The sequence below is a fragment of the Coturnix japonica genome, chromosome 2, assembly GCF_054131305.1.
Source record: "Coturnix japonica strain WE chromosome 2, WE-NBRP24, whole genome shotgun sequence".
NCBI classification, from domain to species: Eukaryota; Metazoa; Chordata; class Aves; order Galliformes; family Phasianidae; genus Coturnix; species Coturnix japonica.
The window spans coordinates 78,690,585-78,716,305 of record NC_140664.1 but is presented as its reverse complement, the minus strand read 5'-3'; the positions used below and the strand labels follow the sequence as shown (position 1 = coordinate 78,716,305).

Below are 25,721 nucleotides of genomic sequence, written 5' to 3'. Positions count from 1 at the left end.
TCTATATTTTCTGATCAATATTTATTTTATAATAGACCTTGTGGTCAACTACATTTTAAGTAGTCTGTTCTAGTTTAACATATTTAACTTTTGAAGTATTTATTTAAGAATGTAAAATGATCCCCAGAGCAACTCTACCAAAATGAGTGTTTTTACCTACGAAACATTTGCCTCAATGGGGTCTCCTATATTTATTGCAAACAGAAAAAAAGACACACATAGAAATATACCAGATATTCAACCTATTCTCCTCTTGCCTCAGATAATTTAGATAGCTGTGTAGTATTTGAAGGAAACAGATGAGTCAGATCTCTTAGAAAGCTATTTGTATTAATGATTGTTCATTGCCATAAGTGATTCAACGTGATCCAGATTTCATTCACATTTCTTTCTCTCTCTTTTTCCTTTATTTTTGCTTCATCTTACCACTGTTCTGTGTGTGTGTGTGTGTATCAGAGTGTCAGTGTGTGTCAAAGTCAAGAGCAGCTGTTCAAGAAAATAATTGCAGATACTATCAGACAAATCAGCAAGCTTTGGCGGTTAAGTCACTGGGAATGTTATTGGAAGCAACTTGTCATTTAAGTTCAAAGTCTGTTCTTAGCTGTGGGCAAAACGTTTCCATTTAAATTAAAACAAGTTAAGAGGAAATATAGCACTCTGCCTCCAATGAGTTAATTATACATCTCCGGACATGACTGTCTTCAATATAAAAGCCAAAGATACAGACTCATAATAGCAACATTCCCCAAGTAGTTTTTTCTCAGGGGAGAAATTCAGTGCAGCATATTAGTAATAGGCATTTGAGTTGGATTTGCTTTTAGTGGGCTTTTAGTGATACTAAACTGCATTGGCCTCTGGCAGGTCTTAATATTTTATTTGTCTTTTGACCCCAAAACATTTTTCATATAATGTTTTGATACTGTTAACACAGACTGGTAGTATCTAGGAAAGTATGTTGCTAAAGCTGCATATATTTAGGAAAAAAAATCCCTTCACACTAGAAAAAGAAAGATAGAAGAATAAGTTGCTTTTATTCCTATGAAAATAAGGCAGAGTCTGAACGCTTTTGCACCAGGAAACTATGAAGACAAAGTCACCCCGTAATGCATCTGTTCATGACCAACAGGACAGCAGGCTTAAAGTTAGCATCCAAAATACCATGAGTCTGACTGACAAATGCTTCCTCTTCTGTCTGCTGTAGGCACCTACCAATTCAGAGCTCCTGAGTCTACGCCACCTGACTCTCCAATTGGCAGGATTAAAGCTAATGATGCAGATGTGGATGAAAATGCAGAGATTGAATACAGCATCACTGAGGGGGATGGATATGACATGTTTGGAATTACCACAGACAAGGACACACAGGAAGGAATTCTGACTGTCAAAAAGGTACACATACTAACACACTTCATACTAACCTCAGGAATACCAGAAAAAAAAAAAGAAAAAAAAAGTATCTACCACATTTGTTTTCCATTTTTAGTGCAACATTTTGCTTATTAAATTGGATACCATCAAATAGGAATGTCTACAACATTACCTATGTCAATTTTTTTTTATACAGTTAGGATGCTTTCTCCTTTACTAAAATAACATACGTAATTTGAGAGATCTGAGAGAGTACATAATCTGTGGAGTGGGATAGAAGTGAGAAAATTCTGTCTGAATGTTTCTATAGGACAATTCAAGGAGTTACCCAACTGTGACTTTGTCTCTATCATGCATACAGGATTTGTTCACTTCTTAGAAATGTGCTGTGTTAGCACCACAGAAATATTCAGTGTCACACAGCCTGCTCTGCACCTTCAAAAGGTATTGGATTGTATACCTATAACATATCAAAATACAAAGACAAATTTATTCTGTCCCATGCTATAAAGATGCAATTATAAAACCCATCAGCATGCTTTTCATTCAGAAACAAAACAAAACAAAACAAAACAAAACAAAACAAAACAAAACAAAACAAAACAAAACAAAACAAAATACTGCTGTATTGGATCACAATGGACACCATCTTATAGGCTGCACGTTGGCTGTCAGAAAAGGTTTGAGAAATATTGTTTACAGTTTATTAGGCAAGCTTGATAAGGTTACAGATATCATCCTCCATCAGTTCAAGTTCAGCCATCACTAAATAGACATTGTGTAGATTTTCTGAACGTGCACTTGCTTTTGATATCAGTACGACACCTGTCATTACTTGTTTTTTAAGAGATGCCTTTAAGGGGATGATTATGATATCAGTCTAGCTCTGTTTGCATTTCTGTCTCTTGGTGGCTGAAGCTGTGAATTTTCTACAGCCTAATAGAGAAGTGGGATAAGTAATCTCTCCTCACATTACTCTAAGGAATGTAAGAAATGGTTCCTAAAATGTTCTTCACATTTTATCACTGTGTGATATGGTCATAGCCTGTCATAAAGTCATGTTTTCCATGGGTGATCCTGAATGCCTTCTGACACCAAATAAGACAGTGATTCATTTCAGTGATGGGATGTCAGCATGTTAGAAAGGAGCTCCTAGAGAATCCCCCTTTGGTGTATGGTGCTTAAGGTCAAGAGATGGAGAGCCTGGAAAACAACAAAATTTTACAACAGGATAAAAAGAGTTGATGCTATCTGAGAAGGTACCATTAATTTGAGTTTAGAAGTTTTTGGCACAGAATTCCCTGCAAAAGTATTTTTGTTGTTGTTGTGCTGGTTTTTTTCCTAGAACTTACCATCAGTGGCAAAGACCCCCAACTTTCTTCCCTCTTCTGGCATGTTAATTCCAGTTCAGGCTCCTGTAACCTAGCACAGGCTTTCATCCCCCAGATCATTTAGATACTCGGGCTGCTCACCACAGCTATTCCCACAGACTTCTCAAGGTTTTTTGTTTGTTTGTTTGTTCGTTTGTTTCTCTTCCCAGGCACTGGATTTTGAAAATAAAAACTTGTATATTCTGAAGGTGGAAGCCACCAATACTCACGTGGATCCTCGATTCCTCTACTTGGGGCCATTCAAGGATTCAGCCACAATCAGAATTCAAGTAGAAGATGTAGACGAACCCCCTGTGTTCAGCAGACCAGCATATATAATTGAAGTGAAAGAAGATGTTCCAATAAACAGTGTAATAGGAACAGTAACAGCGCAGGATCCAGATGCTGCCAAGAACCCTGTCAAGTAAGCACAGACTTTCAGCTCACTCTGAATTCTTTTACTGCTTTGCTTTTGCCTTCTTTTTCGTGTGAGTACATACAAAGAAATCCCTTTTGAGAATGAAATAGTTTCGGTATGCTTATATATGGAGTAGCATAGATGTTAAATGATCTCTTACTTGAGCATATCTACATATGCGTGATGGTGTTTGCATGGCCTTTGCACCTTGAATTATATCCTAGCCTTTCTAGTAAATAATGTTTGTGGTTACTTTTACCATGGAATAGTTTACTGGGAAAGAACACTACGATGATGCTAGTAGTGATGCTTCCACCTCCAATATTTTCCAGTGCAGTGTTGTGCATCCTTTTGGCGATATGACAGGGTAGTGATTCAGCAGCTCACTCTTCTCCCATCCATATAAATTTGCTTAACAGAGGTCACTTTTACCTTCTAAATACCACAAGTAGAAATACCTTAAAAGTACTTGCTTCACACACAGACTCTGTTCTCACTTATATCAGTGTAAGTTTAGTAAGAAAAATTCAGGCTCATAGACTTCGTATATTACAGTTGCTATGACTGAGTTAATTAGTCTTAGAGGAATTGGAGTAAATGATAAGGCTGGTGTAGCTAAACCTAATCCTTTTTTTGTTTGTTTGCTTTTGTAATTTAAAAGGTCAACTGTTTCAGTACATCTGAAAACTGGAGTACTGAAGTACTGAAGTACATAAATCATATTAGATAGAATATGAAGGAACTTCTAAATATCCATGTGTTTTAATTAGAGTTCATTGCTGCTGACAAGGCAGTAAGAGGAGGAAATGAAAAATACAGCAATATTAAATCCAGGTCAATTTTTAGCTTGTCTCTGGGTTAGGCATGTTGGAAATGCAATAGTGTATTTAGATCAAAGATAGAACAATACAGGTTTAATAAAAATCCAATCCATCAATACTTTGTACATCTGCAGACAGCTATCTTTCATCAAGGTGTCTTAGAGTGCTTATGAAGCATGAGTAAGTTTTAAGCTCTCAGCTCATTCGGTGAGATGGGTAAATACTACTATCTTAATTTCCTAGAAGAAACTTTCTGGCACAAACCCAATCTGTTTGAATGCCTCACCCTGCACATGAATTCTTGTTCAAGACTAAGCCTTTTAATTTGAATTAAGGTTTGCTTTTATTTATATCATTGGCATGCAACAATTATAGGAAGTCCTGGATTAGAAGAGAGAGCATAGTGACTTGAAGGGCAACATGATGTTTCGCTGGCTGTGGTGAGTTTCAGGGAAAGAATGAATACCATCTATAGCATGTCTTCATGGGTACGCTAACATGAAGATGAAAAATTGCTTGAGGTGAAACCCAGGCAAAACCCTTCTCGTCCTCATATAAACATACTTTTTCATATCTAATGGCACTAGAGAATGAGGGGAATGCTTCTCTGATTCCCTCTGCTCCCCTGTTGTGATAACTATAACCACTTGAATTTCACACCACCACCACCTCTTAATTTTTAAGTGATTTACAGTTAATAGTGGTTATGCTTATGTTGTGTGATGGTTATTGGCTCTTTTCTATTAATTGAATGTGTGTGCTAAAATGTATCTATCATTCAAAGGGCAGTTATTAAGTACTGTACAGGTACTCTACATATTAAAGTATAATTACTGAACAAATTTGAGTAGAAATGTCAAAAGTGATGCATAACAGCAGAAAACTTGTCTCTATGCACTAATAATTTGAAACAATAAGAGAGAAAAGAGAAGAAAAATAAAAATGAGGAAGAATTTGCAGTAACAGATGCAAACACAGAAACAATAAGCAGGAAAATCAGCAAGAGGGAAAGGAGAGAGCAGCAGCCTGTGATATGTTATCTTACAATAAATGTATGTAGGTTGCTCTGAAAGTAATGCTTCTTATTTATTTATATGGAAAATAGAACGGATAAAAAGAGCATAATAACACTGTTTGATAGAGCACATTCTCAGCTACAAAACACTATTTTTCCACACAGTCACCACCATCATCTACGCATTTTCACCAGCAATGAACAAAAGCCTGCATGCTGCATTCATAAAAATCCACACCAGTGGAGTTGACTCATTGTTGCTGTCTCCATTGCTGAAACACACCACCCACTGCCTCACTGTGCTTACTGTTTGGTCTCCATAAATATTCAGCAAGTACTGATGAATGTCAGTGACTGCAATCTTTTCCTCATGGAGGAATTCAAAAACACACCCTTGTTTCATATGTACTTTTGTGTCAGATAGCCCCTCTGCTGCCATCTGTCACATGGCAACAAAATATAATAGAATCCTGATGGGAAGGTTCAGCCTCTACTGACATACCACATTCACATCTGACGCAGTGGGCCAACATAATTAAATAGGTGGCATTACTTTTGGAGCAGTCATCGTAATTTTACGGTGCTAATGCCTTGGATATTTCCTAGAATTTAGGGTCAGAGGTCGAGTCTGCATTATTTTGACAGGGTAATTTTTTTCCATCATGCAATGGAGATTCTAAATTTGATTTTCTCTCTGAGCTTCAGGGAAGATGCAATTAGACTGTATATATATGGCTTGTCACTTGCTTGTCAATTTTCCTTGACAGTTAAAAATAAAATCTTTAGATACATGATATTACAATGAAAACCTTTCATTTTCTCCTCTACTTGAGTGAAGATTTCTCTTTTTAAACAAACTGAGTCCTAACTCTGTTAGATGAAAGTCCCTTTGATCTTCCATTAAAGGAAACCTTCACAATATCATTATGAAAATGCATTATGAAAAATTCACACACACATCCCTTCCTGACCCACAAATCTTCCTGACTTGCGGTTGCATTACACAGCAAGCTGCTGGGCGTCAGGAGACAATGAAGCAATAGCCAAATATGAAGCGGATATCTGCCCTGGTTGTAAGAGTACATCATTGTCTATGACCTGTGTATCAGTAAAGCATCAGTCCAGCTCTTATAAATTAGCTTTTCTGCTATGTAACATTAAGGATATATAAAAATACACCAATAAATGTTTGGCTATATGTTTAAATAACCATCCAGGCATAGCATCGTTCATATACTCCTGATTAATATTCCACTGTTCGGCTGTGCTATGAAAAAAGTTCTGCATTCTGTTTTTCCCGGATCTAAAGAGAAACGATGTTATGAACCACTGCATACTGAAAAACAAAACAAAACAAACAAACAAACAAAAAAGCTGCAACTGGCATTGCTGTATTGTACATCAGATCTCTGTAAATTGCTAGTTAAGGTTTTTTTTGCTATACTAACTCCTTATAGTCATAATGAAGTTCATCAGTCACTGGAGCTGTCTCCCTGCTGTGATTTGATTTACGAAAGTTTCCTAGATTAAAATGATCCACAAACAAATGCAAGGCTTAATTTTGTTTGTATATTTTAATGACAGCATATTTGCATGTGTTAGATTCTTTCTTTCACTCGCCCCTTCTTCCTGTTATGTACAAGGAGAGAATGGAATATATATAGATACCTTTTAATTTCCTAGCTTGTCAATTCCTCAAGGTTTGAAAGTGATGAGGTCGTGAAATATGACAAATACGCACCAATAATTTCATTAAATAAATGTAAAAATGAGTTTGATGTTGTCTGCTTAATTCTTACTGTGTTATGATCCATAAGTCAGAATCACCACCAGTTCTGCATAATTAACAGTCCTCGACCAAAAGAGACTGGATTACACAAACTGAGAAACAGAACTGACAGTTTGGCTTATTAAAATCATCTTTCTAGTCCAGGGTTAATGATATAATTAGAATATGCTTTAACTGCATTGACCTTGTTTGTATTTTCTCTTGAATATGAAGAAATAAAATTAACATTTCATTAAGAAGCTGTTCTCTGCTTATTTATTTTTTTTTCTTTTTCCCGAGTTTAACTTTTCTCTGCACAAACAACTGAACATACATTTGGTTTTACTCAGATTTACATTTTTAAATTCTTAATGTTTCAAAGAAGTCTTCAATGTATAAAGCTCCAGAACATTTTCTTTCATTTCACTCAGACACTGTATCACAGATGCAATTGAACATGGGCAAGCTTAGAAAGTAATGATAGTGATTACAGTATGTCAAGGCATTAAAATATGCTAAGGTTGTAAGATATGTTAAGTCCATTCAGAATACGAAGCATGCATGAAGGCATAATTGAAGAAAAAAAGAACAACTCATGCCTAAAGCTAGATGCATTCTTAAATATCTTGCTGAATAAGAGCCTGAAACATACTATTACAGTCGGCCAGAATAGCTAATCTACAGAAAATCCTGGTATTTTCATTTGAAACAAGAATGAAAAATCTAGATGTACTGTGAAGTGGAAATACTGAAGTATTTCAGCTGAAAGATATGGAAATGAGCTGCAGAATGTCTGAAAAATGACTGAATTCACAAAATACCAACATAATATCAAATAAAAGCCAGAATGAATGAAAGTTAAAATGAAATGTTTACCATATCAAATACTTACTTTGTCAAAATATACGAGAGTCAAACTGCTCGGTATAAACTTGTTTCCATCAAACATTTCAGCTAAGTCAACAAATTCACGTGTAATATTTACATTTGGACAAAAATACATGGCTTGCTGGAGCTGTCCCGTCACTCAGTGCTGCCTATTCCATACCTTCGCACATACTTTGTTCAAGCTGTCAGTAATGTTATAATGGTGCACTGAGAAACTAGACTAGTGACACCAAAGTTGACTTCGCACAGCTAAAATTTTTGTATTGTTAGTCAACTGACAGTGAGGAACAAGGACTAAATCAAATCACAGGCATAGTAGAGTATGCCTATGCAAATACAACTAGTTTGCTCTCTAAGTACCTTTGAATTTCATTTGGTTGTTTCCATAGAAATTGCACATGTAAAAAGAAAAGTAATTTATTCAAAATAATTAATGCTTTCTACAATTTTGGGAAGGTACTTTTCACTAAATTCTCATTTTAGAATAAGACTACTTTAACTCTCTGTGGATATCATATCCCTTTTTTTTTTTTTTTTTTTTTTTCATTTGAGAAGAGAAACCACAAAGTTACAAAATAATTAGTAGGTTAGTGTTTTCAATTTAAACCTTTCTTAAAATCACATTTGAGCTGAGCTCTTTTATCTGTTCCTATCTGTGTGTGAGATCATTCTCAGAAGTTAAGAAGCTGCACAGGTCCTGCGAAATCTGTGCAGAATAAAGAACATGTCATGGAGCTGTTCCTAGAGCAGAGAAGGGAGTGGAGTTTTTTCTTCAGCCTTTGCATTCCCTTCAATTCTATAGTGAAAATGAACTCTGCCAGTCATTCTCCTGGCCCAGTTTTCATCTGATTGCATTCTAGCTCAGCTGTATCTCAGTTTTATCTTTGCTTAAACATAGCAGTAGCTTCCTTCACTCCACTGATGTGAAGACAAAGCAAGGACAATGGGCTTTATAATGTTCTGTTCTGGATTGTACACCAGCACACGTTCAACTTGCAATGGGAGCAGAATAATACAATTGCATTATTATTTTAGAAACATCAGAAACACATTTCTGTCAAAATATCCATCATTTATGTGAATTATTTTTTTCTTCATGAAAGATAAAAGGAGGTGACAACATTTGGATTAGGACAGGTGAACAATGTCCTATGAACTGGAGAGTTTTGATTTTACAGTTGGATTCAGGTCAGCAGGAAAAGAAAGAGATCAGATTGAAAAATTGCTCCGGTATTTAGACTATGAGCTCCAGAGCTTGTTAGCATTTGTTTTCACATTTGGATACCACCAAGTAGGGCTGAGCATGTTAGTTTTAATGAATTACAGGAAACCTTTATGTGATATACATTATGGAATAATGAATCTCTGTTCCACTCCAACTTGTTATTTTGGGGGCAGTCTTTTTTAACCCTGGGAACTGAAAGGCAGAAATGCATCCTGGCTGTCAAACTTCCTATCAGAAATTATTTGGAACAGTTGGCATATAAAGCCATTAAAAAAGGGTTTGATAATGGGAAAGCCAAATCAGCCTCAAAAAAAAAAATTCATATCTTTCAGGACACAGACTTCACATTTCTCACTAAAAACAAAGCTTTGATGATTCTCAGAGGTATGTAAATTCCACAGTAATCCATTCATTCAATGACAATGCCCCACCTTCTAAATCAAACCTCCAATGCGTCATTATCTAGAAGCTCAGAACCAGCTCTTTGTATGAATATATAAAGACACCAAAGCCTGCACTGAAAACAAAAGGCAACCCCATTTAATGGGTGTTTGATGTCTAGTCTTAGCAAATGGTTTAAGTACATAGAAAATAAACGGAAAACAATCTTCTAACCTCTCTCTCTGCATTTGCAGGTACTCTGTAGATCGACACACTGATATGGACAGAGTATTCAACATCAACTCAGGAAATGGTTCGATATTTACTTCAAAAACTCTTGACCGGGAAACATTGCTATGGCACAACATTACAGTAATAGCAGCAGAGATCAGTAAGTCAAACCTAAATACCACTGCTGTCCCTGATGTAATGAACTTAGCCTTCTAACTGAGAGTGTGGAAAGCACGGCTGGACAGATGTCAGGTTATATGGATAGGCTGCTCAATACTAATGAAGAAACAGAAACTCTGAAAAAAATGGTCTGCAGTTTTATGTCTACTGGGGATGCAGTGCATGAAGAGGTAACAACTGAGAAGGGAAGAAAGCAAGAATTCTATATTTTCTGATCAGTAATTACCACAATTACTCAATGAGCTCCAAACAGTAGTATGCAGCTAATGAAGTGGCTTAAGGTTGAACAGCATTCCTTGAACGACTTTGTTCTGATCCAGACTGAATGTCAGGATATTTTCAAGTAGGGATGAGGTGGCTGGGCTGAGCTAGGTGCCCAAGTGCCAAGGTGCCAATAAGCTTTTTATTATTTCAATTTCTAACTTCTGTAGGGTTTTGTCTTTGTTTTGTTTTAAATTCAGAACCCCTAGTTACAAACCTATCTGTTGCTTACTTTAGGACTGGTCAGAAAAAGTAATTTTGTGGTAATAGTAGTTATGTTTATTTTATGAACTGACATGCGAGGGATCTAGATAAAGCCATGCATGCTAGGTAGCTTTAATAAGTAAGCCTCTTTGTTTTAATGCACCACCTATAAACATAAGACATATTACAGGATACAATTCCATTCAGCTTTGCAGACTCCCAGTGCCTATGACAGTGAAGCATGACAGAATGGTAGATAGTTCTAGTAGTATCAGTTCTGGGACTGTCCCAGAAGCTAAATGGCATTTAAAAAAAAAAAAAAAAAAAAAAAAAAAGCGTGGTCTGAGATAAATGCAAGTTCTACTTTCTCATTTTGAGTATATGTGTGTGTATGGCTCACTCAGCTGCTGAATGCTGAGAAGAATGTAACTAACAAGTACTTGACTCCAGTTTTCCTTACTCTGTAGGGATTTTTGTTTGGTTTGGTTTGATTTCGTTTTTTGAAGCTGAAATCTATTGTGATGTATGTGATACTAGTGAGGCAAATAGATGGCCTTGTGAACATAAGACCAGTGCACTACGGCCTACAGGAATGATGGTTTTGTAAATAGTTTTCTCTCTTGAAAGCTTGCATCTTTTTATGCCAGGTATGTTGTTTCTGCATACCAAACACTGACTTCTAGCTGACTGTTAGCCAGATGTTTGTGTTTCTGTTAAGTTTTTGAAGGAGTGGTCTAGGGTCAAGAGCTGTACACTAGAGACTGTGCTCCCAGGTAGGAGAGGAGGGAAAATATAAACATTTAAAAAGGAAAATATGCCAAGAAGCACACTTACTTTGATCCCATTGGAACTGAAATAGCATGCGCTACAGCAGACTTTATAGTATCTGAAAACCAAGTTAGTGTCTACATGAAATACTCATATCAGTCCTTGCCTCCTTCTCTTAGGGGAGAGCCTCTACTGGGCCAAATGCTCTCAGCTAAACCTTTTGAGCCTAAAACAAGTTTCTGTCTTAATTACATTTCCTCTTTAGTCTGAAATGTTGCAGGCTGCCACAGCCTTCCCAAGCTATGCATCTCTAAGCCTAGACCAAATTTGGCATACCTAGGGAAGATGCCTTCCAAAAGCAATTTTCTTGGCAGAAAAGCAGCTACTCCTCAAATAAGCCTTGGTCTAATTCAGGCTACCACACTAATTTTAGACTCAAGAGACTGAACTGGAAAACACCACTGCTTAATGGTCCTGGTTAAAACTAGACATTTCTAGCCAGGCTTGCTAAATCCCATTCTGCTAACATTAGTTACTCTCAGTAACACAACATCACTAATTTAGATTACTAAAGAAGTAATCTAAAGGAAGGACAGTTACAGGCGGGACTGACACAAAGGGATGTAAAAAAAGTGGTAAAGTCATAAAGAGAAATATCTCTCAGGGATGACTGTTCACAAGTTTGTATTATGGTAAAAAACAAATGGAAATACAGAAGTTGTTTTGCCTTGAATTTTCTAAAATCATCAGCAAGTGTAGATAGCTGCATTTTTTTAACGTTCTCCTGTTTGTATTTGTGTGAGCTGCAGTTGCTCAGCAGTCCTGAGAGTTATGCTCTGAATGTTGCAAACAATTACCTCATGAAACACAGGATCGCTACAACTGCCACAGTCTGAGGCAAACTGATAATGAAGCTCAATACACAGCACTCCTGACTCACAGCTGCAGAATCACAGCTCACCAGGGACAGTTCTGAGGGTGTTTTAAAATAAATATCCTTTACTTAACACTTAAAGGTAAATCAACGTCGGCAGGACGATGGAGCAGCATTCAGAAAAATAAATGTTTAGCAGCTGATAGGTAAACATGAAACATACTACTATAGAGAGAAATTTTAAGCAGATCTCTGTGTCTTATATGGTGGAACCTGTTTGGAGAAGGAGCTCAGTAGTAATTAAAGGATAACACACACACACACAAAAAAAAAAACTCCAATTCTTTTGCAAAAATAATTTGAAAGAAGACAAAAAGGTTTTTATGATGTATAAACATATTTCAACTTGTATTTCCAAGAAGTAAAAGAAAAGACCCCTGTCCATTGAATATGTTAGTTTTTATATAGCTTCTATTCCTTCTACTCTCTTTTAAAATTGTAAGGATCTTAGGCATCTTGAAGTAAAATGAAAATATTTAGTTAATAGATCAAAATAGCAGGAAAGAAAACAACTGTAATTTTGGGGAGAAAAGGAACCACATTTGGCAATATATTTGAATGCATTTTTTAGAAAGGTATGCCCTTATAAATAGTCTTGCAAGTAGCCTTGCAAAGTCTAATGAGTAATTTGATTTCTGCCTATTATAAAAACTCAACCTTAGTATTGATGTATTTTAGCATAAAATTCAGCCTAGTCTATATTGTACATAGATATTTTATACATTGAATGAATTTAGCCCTGTGGTTTATATTAGAAAGTGTTTTACGCATAATGGAATCATATTAACTTCAATGGGACTGTGGAGCTTTAAAGTGCAGTATTTTGTCCAAATGACTGAGCTCTGTAATACAAATATACGGTGCCAATTTTGGAGAATGCATTTTCAAATTTATAAAAGTTTGATAAATACAGCAATAGGGCTTTTATTAAAGCTTAACTCAACAAGCTTCTATTATGAATGTTTGTAGAACCACACAAGCTCATAGCTCTATATTTTTTTCCACTGTTGTTTTTTGTTGTTGTTGTTGTTGTTGTTGTTGTTTTTGGTTTTTTTTGCTTTTTTTTTTTAAACTGGGATCATAGACTAAAATGTATTAATAAACTATATTTATATGGGTTGGAAATTATGTAGCAAAACTCAGTGCGAGTCCTCATGAACAGGAGGAGGTGGGTGTTTATTTTAAATAAATGTCATTTCAGTCCCACTCATTCCCTCATAGATTTCATTCTCACACTCCCACACGCTCCCAGTTACTACAGTGGGTATGTCTAGGTGATCTATCCTGGATCATTTTTAATTCATATGGAGGACATGGGACACTGAACAAGTCTGGAAATGTCTCTTGGTTTACTCTTGATCAGTGATGATAGATTTGTTCAGGGGTGGGTCTTGTATCAGTTAGGAGCTGATGGTAACTATGATGTGTCCTTTTGACTGAAAGTCTTACCTGTTTCTTCCTTTACGCCTCTCAGACAAGGTTGCTACCTGTTCCTTTCTTTTGTACTTTGAGTATCTTTTTGATGGAGATCTGTCTCCTTTGTAGTCCAACAGGAAGAGGAATGGTCTGCACAATGTGCTGCACTTCCAATCATTTTCACTTTCGTCTATGAGGATATCAACATTTTTATCAGTACTTTATGCTCAGTAATATCCTAATATCCTCTTCAAATTCAAGCAAAAAAAAATAGAAAAGAAAAGATTACATACAGGAATCTGCGGATTTATATAGTGCTGGTGGCTGATACATTTTAAAATCAACTCTAGAATATTAGCCAAATCAATCCACAGAAGATTAGAAAATGCCTGTGATCACAGCAGTGGTTATTATTTATGTATAGTAATGGGAATCATGGTAGCTTAAGGAGCTCTGTCATGAGATTTGCAGGGAAAGGAATATTGCCTCTTATAGGTGGAGTGGAAAAAACCCGCAACCCTATCTCTCTTCATGAATATTCAGTCTTCCCGTTTCAGAGTTAAGGAAAGGAGTATGTTCTGGGAACACCGTCCCCATCAAGAAGGATAATAAATAGATTTCATTTAATTCTGGCATTATGTTTTTACAGATATTATACATGCATCTGTAATCATGTTCAGAATGTCCAAAGGATCTGGCAAATCTTAAACTCCTACCCAATATTAACTGTAATGTTAACAGAGAATCAGAGTATGATAATACAGCCCAGTTTTGTTGAATTAATCTCATAATGTATTTCCCCAGGAATTAGCAGAAAATAATGTTCGAGAAAGGAATGAAGGCACTGAGCCCCTAAATCTGCCCTTTTCTTCTATACTGGGTCAGTAGCTGGGCTAAATAAAATCTCTATTTTTTCTGGTTTTATCATTTCAGACAACCCAAAACAAAGCAGCCGCGTCCCAGTGTTCATTAAGGTTTTGGATGTAAACGACAACGCTCCAGAGTTTGCCATGTTTTATGAGACCTTTGTCTGCGAAAATGCAAAAGCAGAACAGGTGTGTTGTGTGCTTGTACTAAGAAAATATTCAAAATGAATTCAGTCTGCTACTTCTCTTGCACCACCTCATCAAGAGATACACCTTGCATTGCATCAGAGTGTCAGTTTGGCAAAATTAAACTAAACAGTGGCTGCACAGCATCCGATTACAACTTAGTATTCTTGCAGCTAATACGATACTATGTTTTACACTTGTTTTCTGTACTGTGCCTTGTTATCTCTGATGCATTTTCCCTCTGCGATTTTCTGCTATATTCAGGCACCTCCACAGTCTCCTTCAAAAACTATTACAGTTCCTGTCTGTGTGATAATTATTTTCTGCCAGATAACTTTCACTCTATCAGCACTATTACTAAGTGGTTCAAAGTGGCACAATTTGGAAGAGTCAGCCAAACAATTCTAGTGATGTGGGATTTGGTTAGATGAATATACAGCCAAACTGGACTGCCTCATCTTTCATTTCTGCTGCCTGTCACATGCGAAGCTTTCTACCCAGCTGGAGTGGCATCAACCCAAACCTGCTCCCAAAGCCTACGTGATTTTCCTGCCAGCTTTCAAATTCACTATGTTATTGGCTAATGGTATGGGATACAATAGCATGGTGATCTGAAGCAGCATCAGTAGCACATGCATTGCTTTTATTATGCTTACAATTGCAGCATCAGCTACACTAAAGCAGAAGAAAAAAAAAAAACCACAACAAAACAAACAAACAAAAAACAACAAAAAAGAACAGTAAAATCATAAATAGACATAAGGTCCACTGACATTGAGGATAATGTTGTTCTTATTGTTTCAGCTGATACAAACGTTGAGCGCTGTTGATAAAGATGACTCTTACAGTGGACACCAGTTTTCATTCTCCATAGCTCCAGAGGCAGCCAGCAGCTCAAACTTTACACTCCAGGACAACAGAGGTGAATTTCTAGAAGGACTTTTCTTATTTATCTCACTCTTGCTTTCAGTCCTCAGGTGAAGATAAAATGTGTGCTTTATGATTCCAGATAACACAGCGGGGATTTTCACCCGAAAAACCAGATATAACCGGCATGAAATGAGTACCTACCTTTTGCCAGTGGTAATATCAGACAATGACTACCCTATCCAGAGCAGCACTGAAACGGTGACTATTCGGGTATGTGCTTGCGACCATCGAGGAAAGATGCTGTCCTGTAATGCGGAAGCCTTGATTCATCCTACTGGTCTTAGCACTGGGGCTCTTATTGCCATTCTTCTCTGCATCATTATATTACTTGGTAAGTGGCTCAGAGATATTTTGTTCTTTATGTGGTTGAATCAGTTTTGAGCATTTCAAACACACACACACACAAAAACCACACACACACACAAAAATAACCAACAACCCACCAGACCACACAGAAATTTTCTCTCCTTAATACTTTCAGAACAATTAAGAAATTCAAAAGGCTCACCTCAAAAGAAATGGTACAAGGGGGTAAAACTTTCAGATCAAAGAGGTCAGTATCACAGATGTCAGTGGCTTATTTTCTATTGCTGCAAGTGGTTATACCAAGGCTAGAAAAAGAACAAAGTAGAAGCATCCATGTCTTATCTGACATTTATATTACTGTATTTCCTCCTCTGAGGGATGCTGGTGATACAGTGTACGGAATACATCCTACCTAATCTCAACTGTCTAAAAGCTAGACACATCCAAGCAAGATGAGACAGCAGGGCTACACCCTTTGCAGAACAGAAAGAAACAGGCACATCCAGAAAGCTGTCCATCCCATCCCTTTACTAGTATTTGAGGTAGATGAGACTATCCACATTTTGCAGAGTGAGTCTGTCTCTTGCTGTTGATCTCAGAAGGGGTCCAGATAACTTAGTTTTAAACAACTATGTTCCCATGTCTAACTTAGGGGCAAACAAGTCACACTTGGTGCTTCTGTTCCATTGGAAAAGGATGCTGAAATGAGGTGGCTAGTAAAGCATTCTAACATCTCGAGGACATGCAGATCTCTGGCTACAGCATTTACAGGTGGTCAGGTTTATTATTATTATTATTATTATTATTATTATTATTATTATTAATTGAAAAATAAGGCAAATTTGGAACATCTCTCACAGTCCTCTCATGGAGATTCTACTCAATTTGTTCAGCAAAATTGAGATGTGTCCATCAGCCATTAGATATAATTGATTAATCTGTGGAGAACTGCAAAACTCACCACAGTCAGTCCTCAGGGGGATGATTAGCATTTGACCAGAAAAGAAGGGAATCAGACCAATGTCATATCACTAGGGTCAAGCAGGGGAGAAGATATTCCCTAGTGATTCCACTTGTTTTCACTACACATGTATCTTCCTCAGACATGCTCATCACCATATGCTCATTACCATGAGCATTACTGTTGACAAATGATTTCTCCCTCCACTGATGACTTGAAGACCAGATAGTGACACTCAGACTTCAACAATATAATCATGGCTTGCCCAGATAAGTGCTATCATCTCTTCAGAAAAAGATTCCTACAAAAACAATCTGAACCTCATTTTGCCATTAAATTTATTTTTCAAAACATGATATCATGGCCTTTAAGTGTTGAGCTCACTTTGTATCAAGTTCCTTTCCAGAAAAAGAAATCAATCTAATGCTGCAGATAGTCTTGCACTAGTTAATACAACTGTGCTCATTAATATCAATCTGACATTAAACGATTTCCTGTTTTATGTCAATCGAAAATAATTGATTCTGTGTGCTAAGCAGCACTTTATGTCAATTACTGCTCACACCACCATGCAACATAAGCAGATTTTCAATTAACTCAGCTATATAATTTTCTATTTTCAGTCTGGTTGCAAGGTTTGCATGTGCAGTCACTACTGAGTGAAAAACAATACTCTGGGCAGACCTGAACCACATCTTAAAGTTTAGCAGCAACAAAAAGTGCCTGTAAAGTGCTAGGTTTATTTTCAGATTGAGTAGGTCTAGTGGCTTATCAGGAGCCCACAGATATTGCTAAAAACTGACATGTATGTAAGGGTGTTGTACTTTAATGTATAACATCTAATGATGAGTTGCTTTTTCTTTGTTTTATTATTATTATTATTATTGTTATCATTTGGTGGGGTGTTTTTGTCTACAAGTTCAGTGCAAAGTAAGAAAATCCAAGTATCAGAGACGTGACATAATTATTAAGTATCATGCTAGAATATTCTGTATAACACATTTTTTGTTGTTCATGAAATACTTCAGAAACTCATCCCGTACTTTGTCAGATAATTCTGACAAGCCTATAGCAGAAACACATTCAAAATTGACTCTGTTTCTTAAGTTTTCCAAAATTTGCTCCAGCTATCTCTGTTCCCAACACAGACCTTTTCCTAGCACTCTTTTATAGTATCACACATCACCTTATGTTCATAAGGACAAGAGTTCTCCCTTGCAGCATAGCCACATAAGGAAGCTATGTGGCTCAAACTAAGGTCTTTATGTGACACCAGAAATAAATCATCACTGGGATATGAACCCAAAGGTTTTGCCATCTTATGATTTTTGTCTGTCAATAGACACTAAGTTTCAATAGAATAACATTTTTTTCTGGGGATGTTCTCAGTCCTTGCCATTGCTCTTAACAGGGTTACAATCAAGGAAGGGGTTGGGAAAAAAATAAAAAGTAAGAAGTCTGTTACTGTGCTTTTACTCACACACCATTTTAGAAATACAGTTTTAGAAATGCAGCTGACATGAAAGATAACTTTGATCTGCCTTATCGTCTCATATCAATGAGCTTAGGCATTTTCTGATTTGTTTTGCTTTGCTCTGAAAGAACTATAAAGACAGCAAGATCTGTCTTTTTTTTTCTCCAAGTTTGCACAGCAGAGATGAAATATTGGGCACTGTGGACTTCAGACTACCAAGCAGTAATACATCCCTGCTCCTTGCTGCTGTTCATTTGTAAATATTTGGTCATTTACCATCTCAAAGCAGAATCCAGCTAAGAAATCTGAAATCAGCTTCTGAAAGAAAGAAAATGTTGAACATATCAGCTCCTACCCTGTGTGCATACTTCTCCAGGGATAATTACGGAGTAAAATTATTTAGGTTTGCACCAGGGCCTTTGAAGGAATTCCTGCATTTTGAATAAATTATATCTATACACCCACATTAGAATGAGAAGTATAAAATACCTTTTGAGAAACATAATCCTTTGGTGGATTTAATAAAGCCATTGCCATATGGCAATATCTCATAGGTCACAGGCTTTAAGTTATATACTTTATAAGGCAAGCTATATACTTTAAAACACTGTATCCATTGTAAAAGCATGCCAGGAAAGTTCATAAAATAAACTTGGACTTGGAGTGAGTTGAGAATCCATGCCATATCCTAAACTATTCCAGAGAAGGAAGGACTTGAAGTACAGCTTTGCAAACATTTGTAAAGCCCAGCAGACATTAGTCTTGTCCTTCGCACAAGTTTCGTCTCATCGCAGATGTTCAAGGTATATAACACATATATAACATGTTTTTGGTGCAGGTGTTTCTCCCTTCCCAGCTCTCATGGAACTACCTCTGTTCTCCAAGCAACAGAGTTGCTATATAATTCTGGGTAAAAATAGGCCTGCTGACAAGAAGCCACCGCTCAGCTTCTTACCAGCTTGACATCTCCTTTGTCTGCTGCACACTCATGCCACAACATCTCTCACAGCGCTCACAAGCAGAAGCATAGTCTAAAAACCTGACATTCACATTTGCAGTTTTGCAAAACATCTTTTCAAACTTAGAATTTAAACCCTAGCTCAGCACTTCATCTGGGTTTTAATGGAGTTGGGGGATTAACTTTTTTCTTCCTCTCCTCTGTTTTTCTTTCCAGTTACAGTGGTGTTGTTTGCAGCACTGAGACGGCAAAGGAAAAAAGAGCCTTTGATTATTTCCAAAGAAGACATCAGAGACAACATTGTCAGTTATAATGATGAAGGTGGTGGAGAGGAAGACACCCAGGCATTTGATATCGGCACGCTGAGGAATCCCGAAGCCATAGATGATAATAAATTACGCAGAGACATTGTGCCAGAAACGCTTTTTATGCCACGGCGGACTGCAACAACCAGAGATAATACGGATGTCAGAGATTTCATTAACCAAAGGTTAAAGGAGAATGATACAGACCCAGCAGCCCCCCCGTATGACTCGTTAGCAACCTACGCATACGAAGGTAATGGTTCTGTGGCAGAGTCCCTCAGCTCTTTGGAGTCGGTGACTACAGACGGAGACCAGGACTATGATTACCTCAGTGACTGGGGGCCGCGGTTTAAAAAGTTGGCAGATATGTATGGCTCAATGGACAGTGACAAAGACTCTTAATATGTTGCCTTTTTTTTCCCTCCCTCATTTTCAGAAACAGCATTGAGATACGTGAAGTGGCTATTTCTTTCTATTTCTCCACAGCTCTGTGAAAGGGTTCTCTATTTGAACGGTTCCAGTTGTCTAATGACTGCAGTCTGTGTGGATCAGCTGTCAGAAAACTTTTTCTAGTATCATTTTATGAGCTTCCAAGAGGCAAAGTTCTTATTTTTTAGGGCATCCAAGTTTATCAAGCCAACCTTACAGGCACAGCAGTGGTGGAGGGGAAAAAAAAAGATCAGATGGGGAGCAATATTTTTACTTGTTCTGCTTATATTGTAAATTGGAGTATATTACTGTTTAAGCTCACTTGCTCTTTTTACTTGTATTCAGATTATTCAGCTCAGACGACTGCTCTGTTGATTGTGTATTGCACATCCCAATGTAATGAGGTACCCTAGTTTAACCTATGTATTATAGTCAAAAAGTAGTGGTGATGGAATGAAGGTTTATTATACAAAGTAGAGTCAGATGAGAAAAAAACATCCAACACATTTTACTCACGAGGAGGTTAGAGAGGCCTAATGGTCACTTAAATCTAAGTGTTTTTTCAGAACTCGCCATTGCCCCCAATGCACTGAATTGTATTAACACACATATATATAGTTCATTGACTACTATGTATATATTCTTCTGACCTAGCATTGCTGGAGAGATGTGAGTGCATGCATGTGTGTGCGGTCAGTAGCCCCAGTATCTTGTTCTTAGATGGCTTCTAGGAACCTAGACTCCATATTAGACCATGACTTGGAGGAAGGAACAGAAAGTAACTGTGCTTTTCTTTGTACTTGCAGTGGCTTCCACATGCACATCAGTGGTGAAGGTCACTGTGCCGGGGAGGCAGGACTCGGGCTTTTCTACTTCTGCCTGTTCCCAAGTGTAGGAGGGCTGTTGTAGCCTCAGGGTCATCGCCACCCACTGAGTCAAAATAAGAAACTGCAAAGGAGGAAGGAGAACTTCTACATCCTGAGCTCCCCTGGTGGCAGCCCAGGGTGACCTCACTGACTGCCCAGTTTTGCTATCTGTAAAGTAGGGAAATAATGCCTACCTCATCAGGATGTTGCAAGTATTAGATAAGTCACTTGGAAAATGCTTTACAGATGGAAAAATGCTGGCATTCTGCCAGAGGAAGTAATTTCTTATGCTTTTTTTTTGTTTGTTTGTTTGCTTTTGCATTTTTTTCCTTCCCCCTTCTGATTCAAGCCCTGAATGCACAAATAAGCAAAAATCAATTGTCATTCTAGTGGCCTGAAAAAAGGCAGGGTATATAACTTTGTTGTTTGTTTGTTTTTTCTTTTAATAAACTACTCAGCCAGTGTTGTTAAAGTCTTCACCAGAAGGTGACATTTTAATCACAAGTCTCTCAGTGGGTGTGCTTATCTGCTTTGCCAAGCTAAGTAATTTTTTGTCCACCGGTGGGAGCGCAGGGAGATGTCATAGTCTCAAGCCAGAACAATTTCCTCTACAGCTTGTGCACTATTCGCTCTTTCTGTTGGTTTGTCAAACCTGTACTGTGGCTGTTCTTTAAATCCAGTCATCTAGGAGGTTAGATGGAAAAATAACCCAAAGGGGTAGCCATCAGACATATCCAATTCCAGGAGCTGAAAGCCCCCCTGGGTCCCAAAACAGGGACATGGCCTAAAGCAGAGCACTGAGGGAAGAAGGATGTTTTTTATTTATTTTTTTTTAATATACCTCATAAATAACTGATCTCATGTACTTAATTTTGAAACAGTATTTAACACTAGAATTACAGGCGTGGATCTATTTCCTTCCTTCTCCCCCCTAAAATCTTTAGTGAATCAATTTGAAAACTTAAACTGCTCCAATTTACTCTAAAAATACAGAGACAAGGGAAAAAAGTTAATAGACAGAAAATTAAAAGGGATTAAAAATTAATCCCTGGAATTCATTACTTTCAGAGAAATAAATAAAGAGAGCGGTAAGATTCCAGAGTTTTAGACACATACAAGCACAGTGACAGAAATTCTAGTTTTGTGGGCCCACAACAGCTCAGAGGAGGAACGAGTTGTTCTGCAGTGTCCAGTAGTGCTGGGAAAGGACACTTCTGCAGTGAGAAGCACTACATGTCTGCAGGCTTAGGGAAAAGCAACTGATGCTTTGTAGGTGCCCAGCATTGTATCTCAGATGAGTTTTCAAGAGCAGACGAGTCCAAGATTTCAGGGGGAGCTGAGCTCCCAGCCTGTCATGGGTTAGGTGCCAGCTCCAGCACATGGTGGGGCTGAGCCTGATGTGCCCACACAATGGCAGTGACACAGCTAGGCCCTTCTCATGTTCTCAGTTCTGCTCCATAATTCAAGATTATAAAAGCCTTTGAAAGCCTATCCCTTTGTGGCCTCCTGGAAATCAGAGCATCCAACAGGCAACCAGCCCAAAACCTGGTTCTGGCACAGGAGAGGAACCGCCTGGTTCCTTTCAGACATGGGAGGAGAAGCAGGATCTCAGCAGCACCTGCCACAGTTTCTTTGGCGTGAGCCACTCTTACAGTTGCTGCAGATGCTGTACCCTTCAGGGGACTCTTTTGCCACATACCTGCTCCTTGCCCATCTCTGCATGGGGCTGGCTGCAGCAAATCACAAGCTCAGAGCAGAGTTGGATGCTGAGAGCCATCAGTGAATCCTGACCCACTTCAGACCACTGGGGACATCAAAGATAGCTGCCGAGCATGTGGCCTGTGGGTTCACAGGCATTTGGTCCCACTAACTATCCTCTACTCACTGTTTTGAAGGGGCTGCTGTCACATGGCTGAAGGCAGCCCAAGAAGTAAGCAGCCTGCCTGCAGCTGGGGTGGGAGTGGTCCCCTCATGGGACCTGTGTCAGTTCTTGAGGGAGCTAACACGACAGAAGGACCATGCACCTCCACCAAGTCAGTACAGTTACTTGGTCTGATCTGGTGACTGTTAGTGACAGTTCAACCTCAAGTTTTGTTGTTTTCTTTTTCCCTCTCCTCCCTTTTTTGCTATTTTCCCTTTTCCTGTTGAAAGCTGGCTCTATCCTGCCCAATGAGCATCCCAGTATATAATAGAGAGGCTGCTCATGCCTGTTGTGTAAATGTATAATATATAAAAGTATGTAATGTCACCACAGTATTGCTGTCTCAACAGCAAATGAATTCTCCTAGGAAAACTCAAGGCAAACTCACATCCAAATTCTTTATTATGCATCTAGGTCTTAAAGTCTGGTTTTTTTTCCTGTGAATTAGACAGACTTAGTATCTTTCTCAACAAGAAGAATTCAATTCTGTCTTTTCCTCTTGCTTGGCAGTACCACAAAGTGCAATTTATAAAATCAGTACCGCATATTAAATATTGAAAGTGCCATATTGCAGTGAATACAAAACTTTGCAGTAGTGTTTCTTTGCAACTTGTTGCATGTCGGTGTGCTAGATGACAGAAATGAGTATTTAACAGTACTTTCACACGGTGCTAGAGTTGTCATTTATAGATCAACAATTGTTAGATTAGGGGCTATGAAGTGAGTTTCAAGGCTGTTTTAAGCCTGCTTTTCTTAGAACCATGCCCATTTGAAGAGAATAAACATTACAAGCAAATTTAGTTAAGCCAGGCAGAGATGAGAAATGAAGTTGGCTTTTCACTTGGAAAAGTGTCTGTTTTAACAACAGGGGAGCTATTGAAAGCTACCAAGGAACTCAGTGGAGTTAACATAAAATAGATGCCTGCTTACATGGGAGATGTTTCCAACCCTGCTGTCACAGAACAATAACATCTCTACGCTTGAAATAGAATATGGTTTCTAGTATAGCTATTCCACCCCAACTCCCAAATCAGCTACTGTCAATAAAATGGATTTTTACTCAGAATAATGATTGTTTCAGGTTAAGAATCAGTCTATCCCACAGCAGCATCAGTATGGGGAGATACAGCAAACCAGATGCATCCAGACATGCTGCCAACACGGTTGTGCCAGGACATCTCCCTTAGTACACCAGCCTAAGAAGGAGAGCCAAGACAGAAACTTGCCGTGAGCTCTGAACAAGGCAATTTGGGGGTTTCCTGAGAGCTCAGCTGGCAGTACCACAGATCTGAAATGTTTTTCCAGACCTGACATGGATGGATAGACTATCTAAACATGAGAAGAAAAAAAACAGTCATGCCTTTCAAATACTGCTTCTAAAAGATATCTAGGAAAGATCCCAAGCAGAAGAGAAACATTCCACATGTACCAACACTGGTATTTTCTATAAACAACTTTTTTTTTTTTTTTTTTTTCCCTCTCTCTGATATTTCTTTATTTTTTTAGCTGCCAGACCTTAGTTCCTTCTATGGAAAGGTATTTCACAGTTGTTAAATGTGAATGGGAAAGGCAACCTGCAAATGATCCAGTTTTGGAAGCAATTGGTTGCATTACAAGGCATAATATTTCCATTTCTCTGACAAAAATAAACTAACAAAAAACATTAACTGGACATCCCTAATCTTACAAAAATTCAATAGTCACAAAGCAGTAAAGCAGGGAGAAATGGCTTTGGGAATGTGTCTAATCATATAGTATGAATAAAGAAGAAGAGGAAAAAAACATTTTGAAGCTAGGCATGCTTCTAAGTCTGATGATTTACCCACTTTGAGCAGAGACAACAGTAACACAGTAACTTTACCACTTCCAGATTGCTTATAGAAGCCGGAGGGGAATTTGCGTGGATAGCAAGACAGACACCATCTTTCTCAAACAGAGCAAATTAAATCAAGGCTATTTCCATGCAAATTTTTAGAGAAGACAGACCCTTTCTCATGATGATTACTAAAACATGCTAAATTTCTGCACCAGATCTAACTTGATGGTCTTCTGCATTGTTTTCAGTGGGTTATGGACAGTGATTCTGAGCAGGTGATTTCTGTGGACTCTATCAGCTCTTCCTGTCACCATCTGTTTTAAATCTCTCCACATTACATTTGGCTATAAGTAATACTGAACTGTTTTACATGATCACTGTCCCACCTGGATGCTGCTGTCCCCTGCCCATTTGTGTTTTAATTAACACTGCAGTCTGGGCTCCTGTGTCAAATAAGAGCAGACAAATTGACAATCGTTATCCTATTTCTGATGAGTATGAACTGTTTTGTAAGTTGTGAAAGGCAGGGTATTTTTCTGACTCTCTAGGCCTGTGAAAACACAACATCCCACAATAAATGTCAGAGCTACAACTGAAGAACTGAGCACTGTGCAGGCAGCAGAGTATCGGGACAGTTTGCTCAGAGATGATGTAGAATGTCCTCCTTGGAGATCTTCAGGACTCAGTCCTGAGCACCCAGCTCTGTGTGGCTTTGCTGGGGGGTTGGACCAGATGGACCCAGAGGTCTCTGGCAACCTCAACCATTCAGTGATTCCATTATATATATATATATATATATATATATATATATATATTTGTTTTTGTATTTCTATTTTCAGTTTAGCCTTCTTTAGAGGTTGTTTCTCTATTTAAGAGAGATGAAGAACAAAAGTATATTTAATGCCTACAGCCTTGTGCATTGCTCCAGGAGGGGAAAAACACAGCAGCCAACTCCACGCTTTAATGCCAGTCTTTCCTCTCAGCAGTTTTATTTCAGCACAGCTGAGACAATCTTAATCCTGCCCATCATTTTGCAATATTATACTTTTCAGCCCAGACCTGCACTCATCATATACGAAACACTCCCCTGAACAGTTCATAAATTCAGCAGGATGTATCCAAAAGCCTTGACTGGGGTTACAAGGAGTTCAAGAGCCAGAGAGATGGGAGTTTCAGGCAGAAGTATGGAAAATGAATTGCACAGGGTGGGAATTGGGGGGAGGTAATCACTCACATGCAAGGCAGGCCCACGGCACTTAAAAGCCACAAAGCTGTCACATTATACATAGAATTGCTAGATTTCAAAGGAGCTTTTACAGAAGTTGCTCTTATTTTTTTTCTGCATGTCTTCTCTCTTTTAAAAAAAAAAAAAAAAAAAAGAAGAGGAAAAAAAAGGAGCTGCAAACTTCACATTTCTCTTCACAAAGTTAATTTGACCAAGAAAGCATAAGTCTC

At 38.0% G+C, this 25,721-nt stretch overlaps 1 protein-coding gene across 3 annotated transcripts in view; it reads left to right on the top strand.

The window, feature by feature from the left end:
- Positions 1-25,648, top strand: part of CDH6 (cadherin 6) — a 102,914-nt gene extending 77,266 nt beyond the window's left edge. For all 3 annotated transcript variants that reach the window (XM_015854470.3, XM_085537808.1, XM_085537807.1), the window contains exons 6-12: positions 1,202-1,389; positions 2,909-3,162; positions 9,509-9,645; positions 14,182-14,303; positions 15,105-15,222; positions 15,310-15,561; positions 19,146-25,648. In XM_015854470.3, coding sequence (XP_015709956.2) covers positions 1,202-1,389; positions 2,909-3,162; positions 9,509-9,645; positions 14,182-14,303; positions 15,105-15,222; positions 15,310-15,561; positions 19,146-19,636 — 1,562 coding nt within the window. In that variant the 3' untranslated portion in view covers positions 19,637-25,648. The remainder of the gene's footprint in view (positions 1-1,201; positions 1,390-2,908; positions 3,163-9,508; positions 9,646-14,181; positions 14,304-15,104; positions 15,223-15,309; positions 15,562-19,145) is intronic.
- The last annotated feature ends 73 nt before the right edge of the window (positions 25,649-25,721 follow it).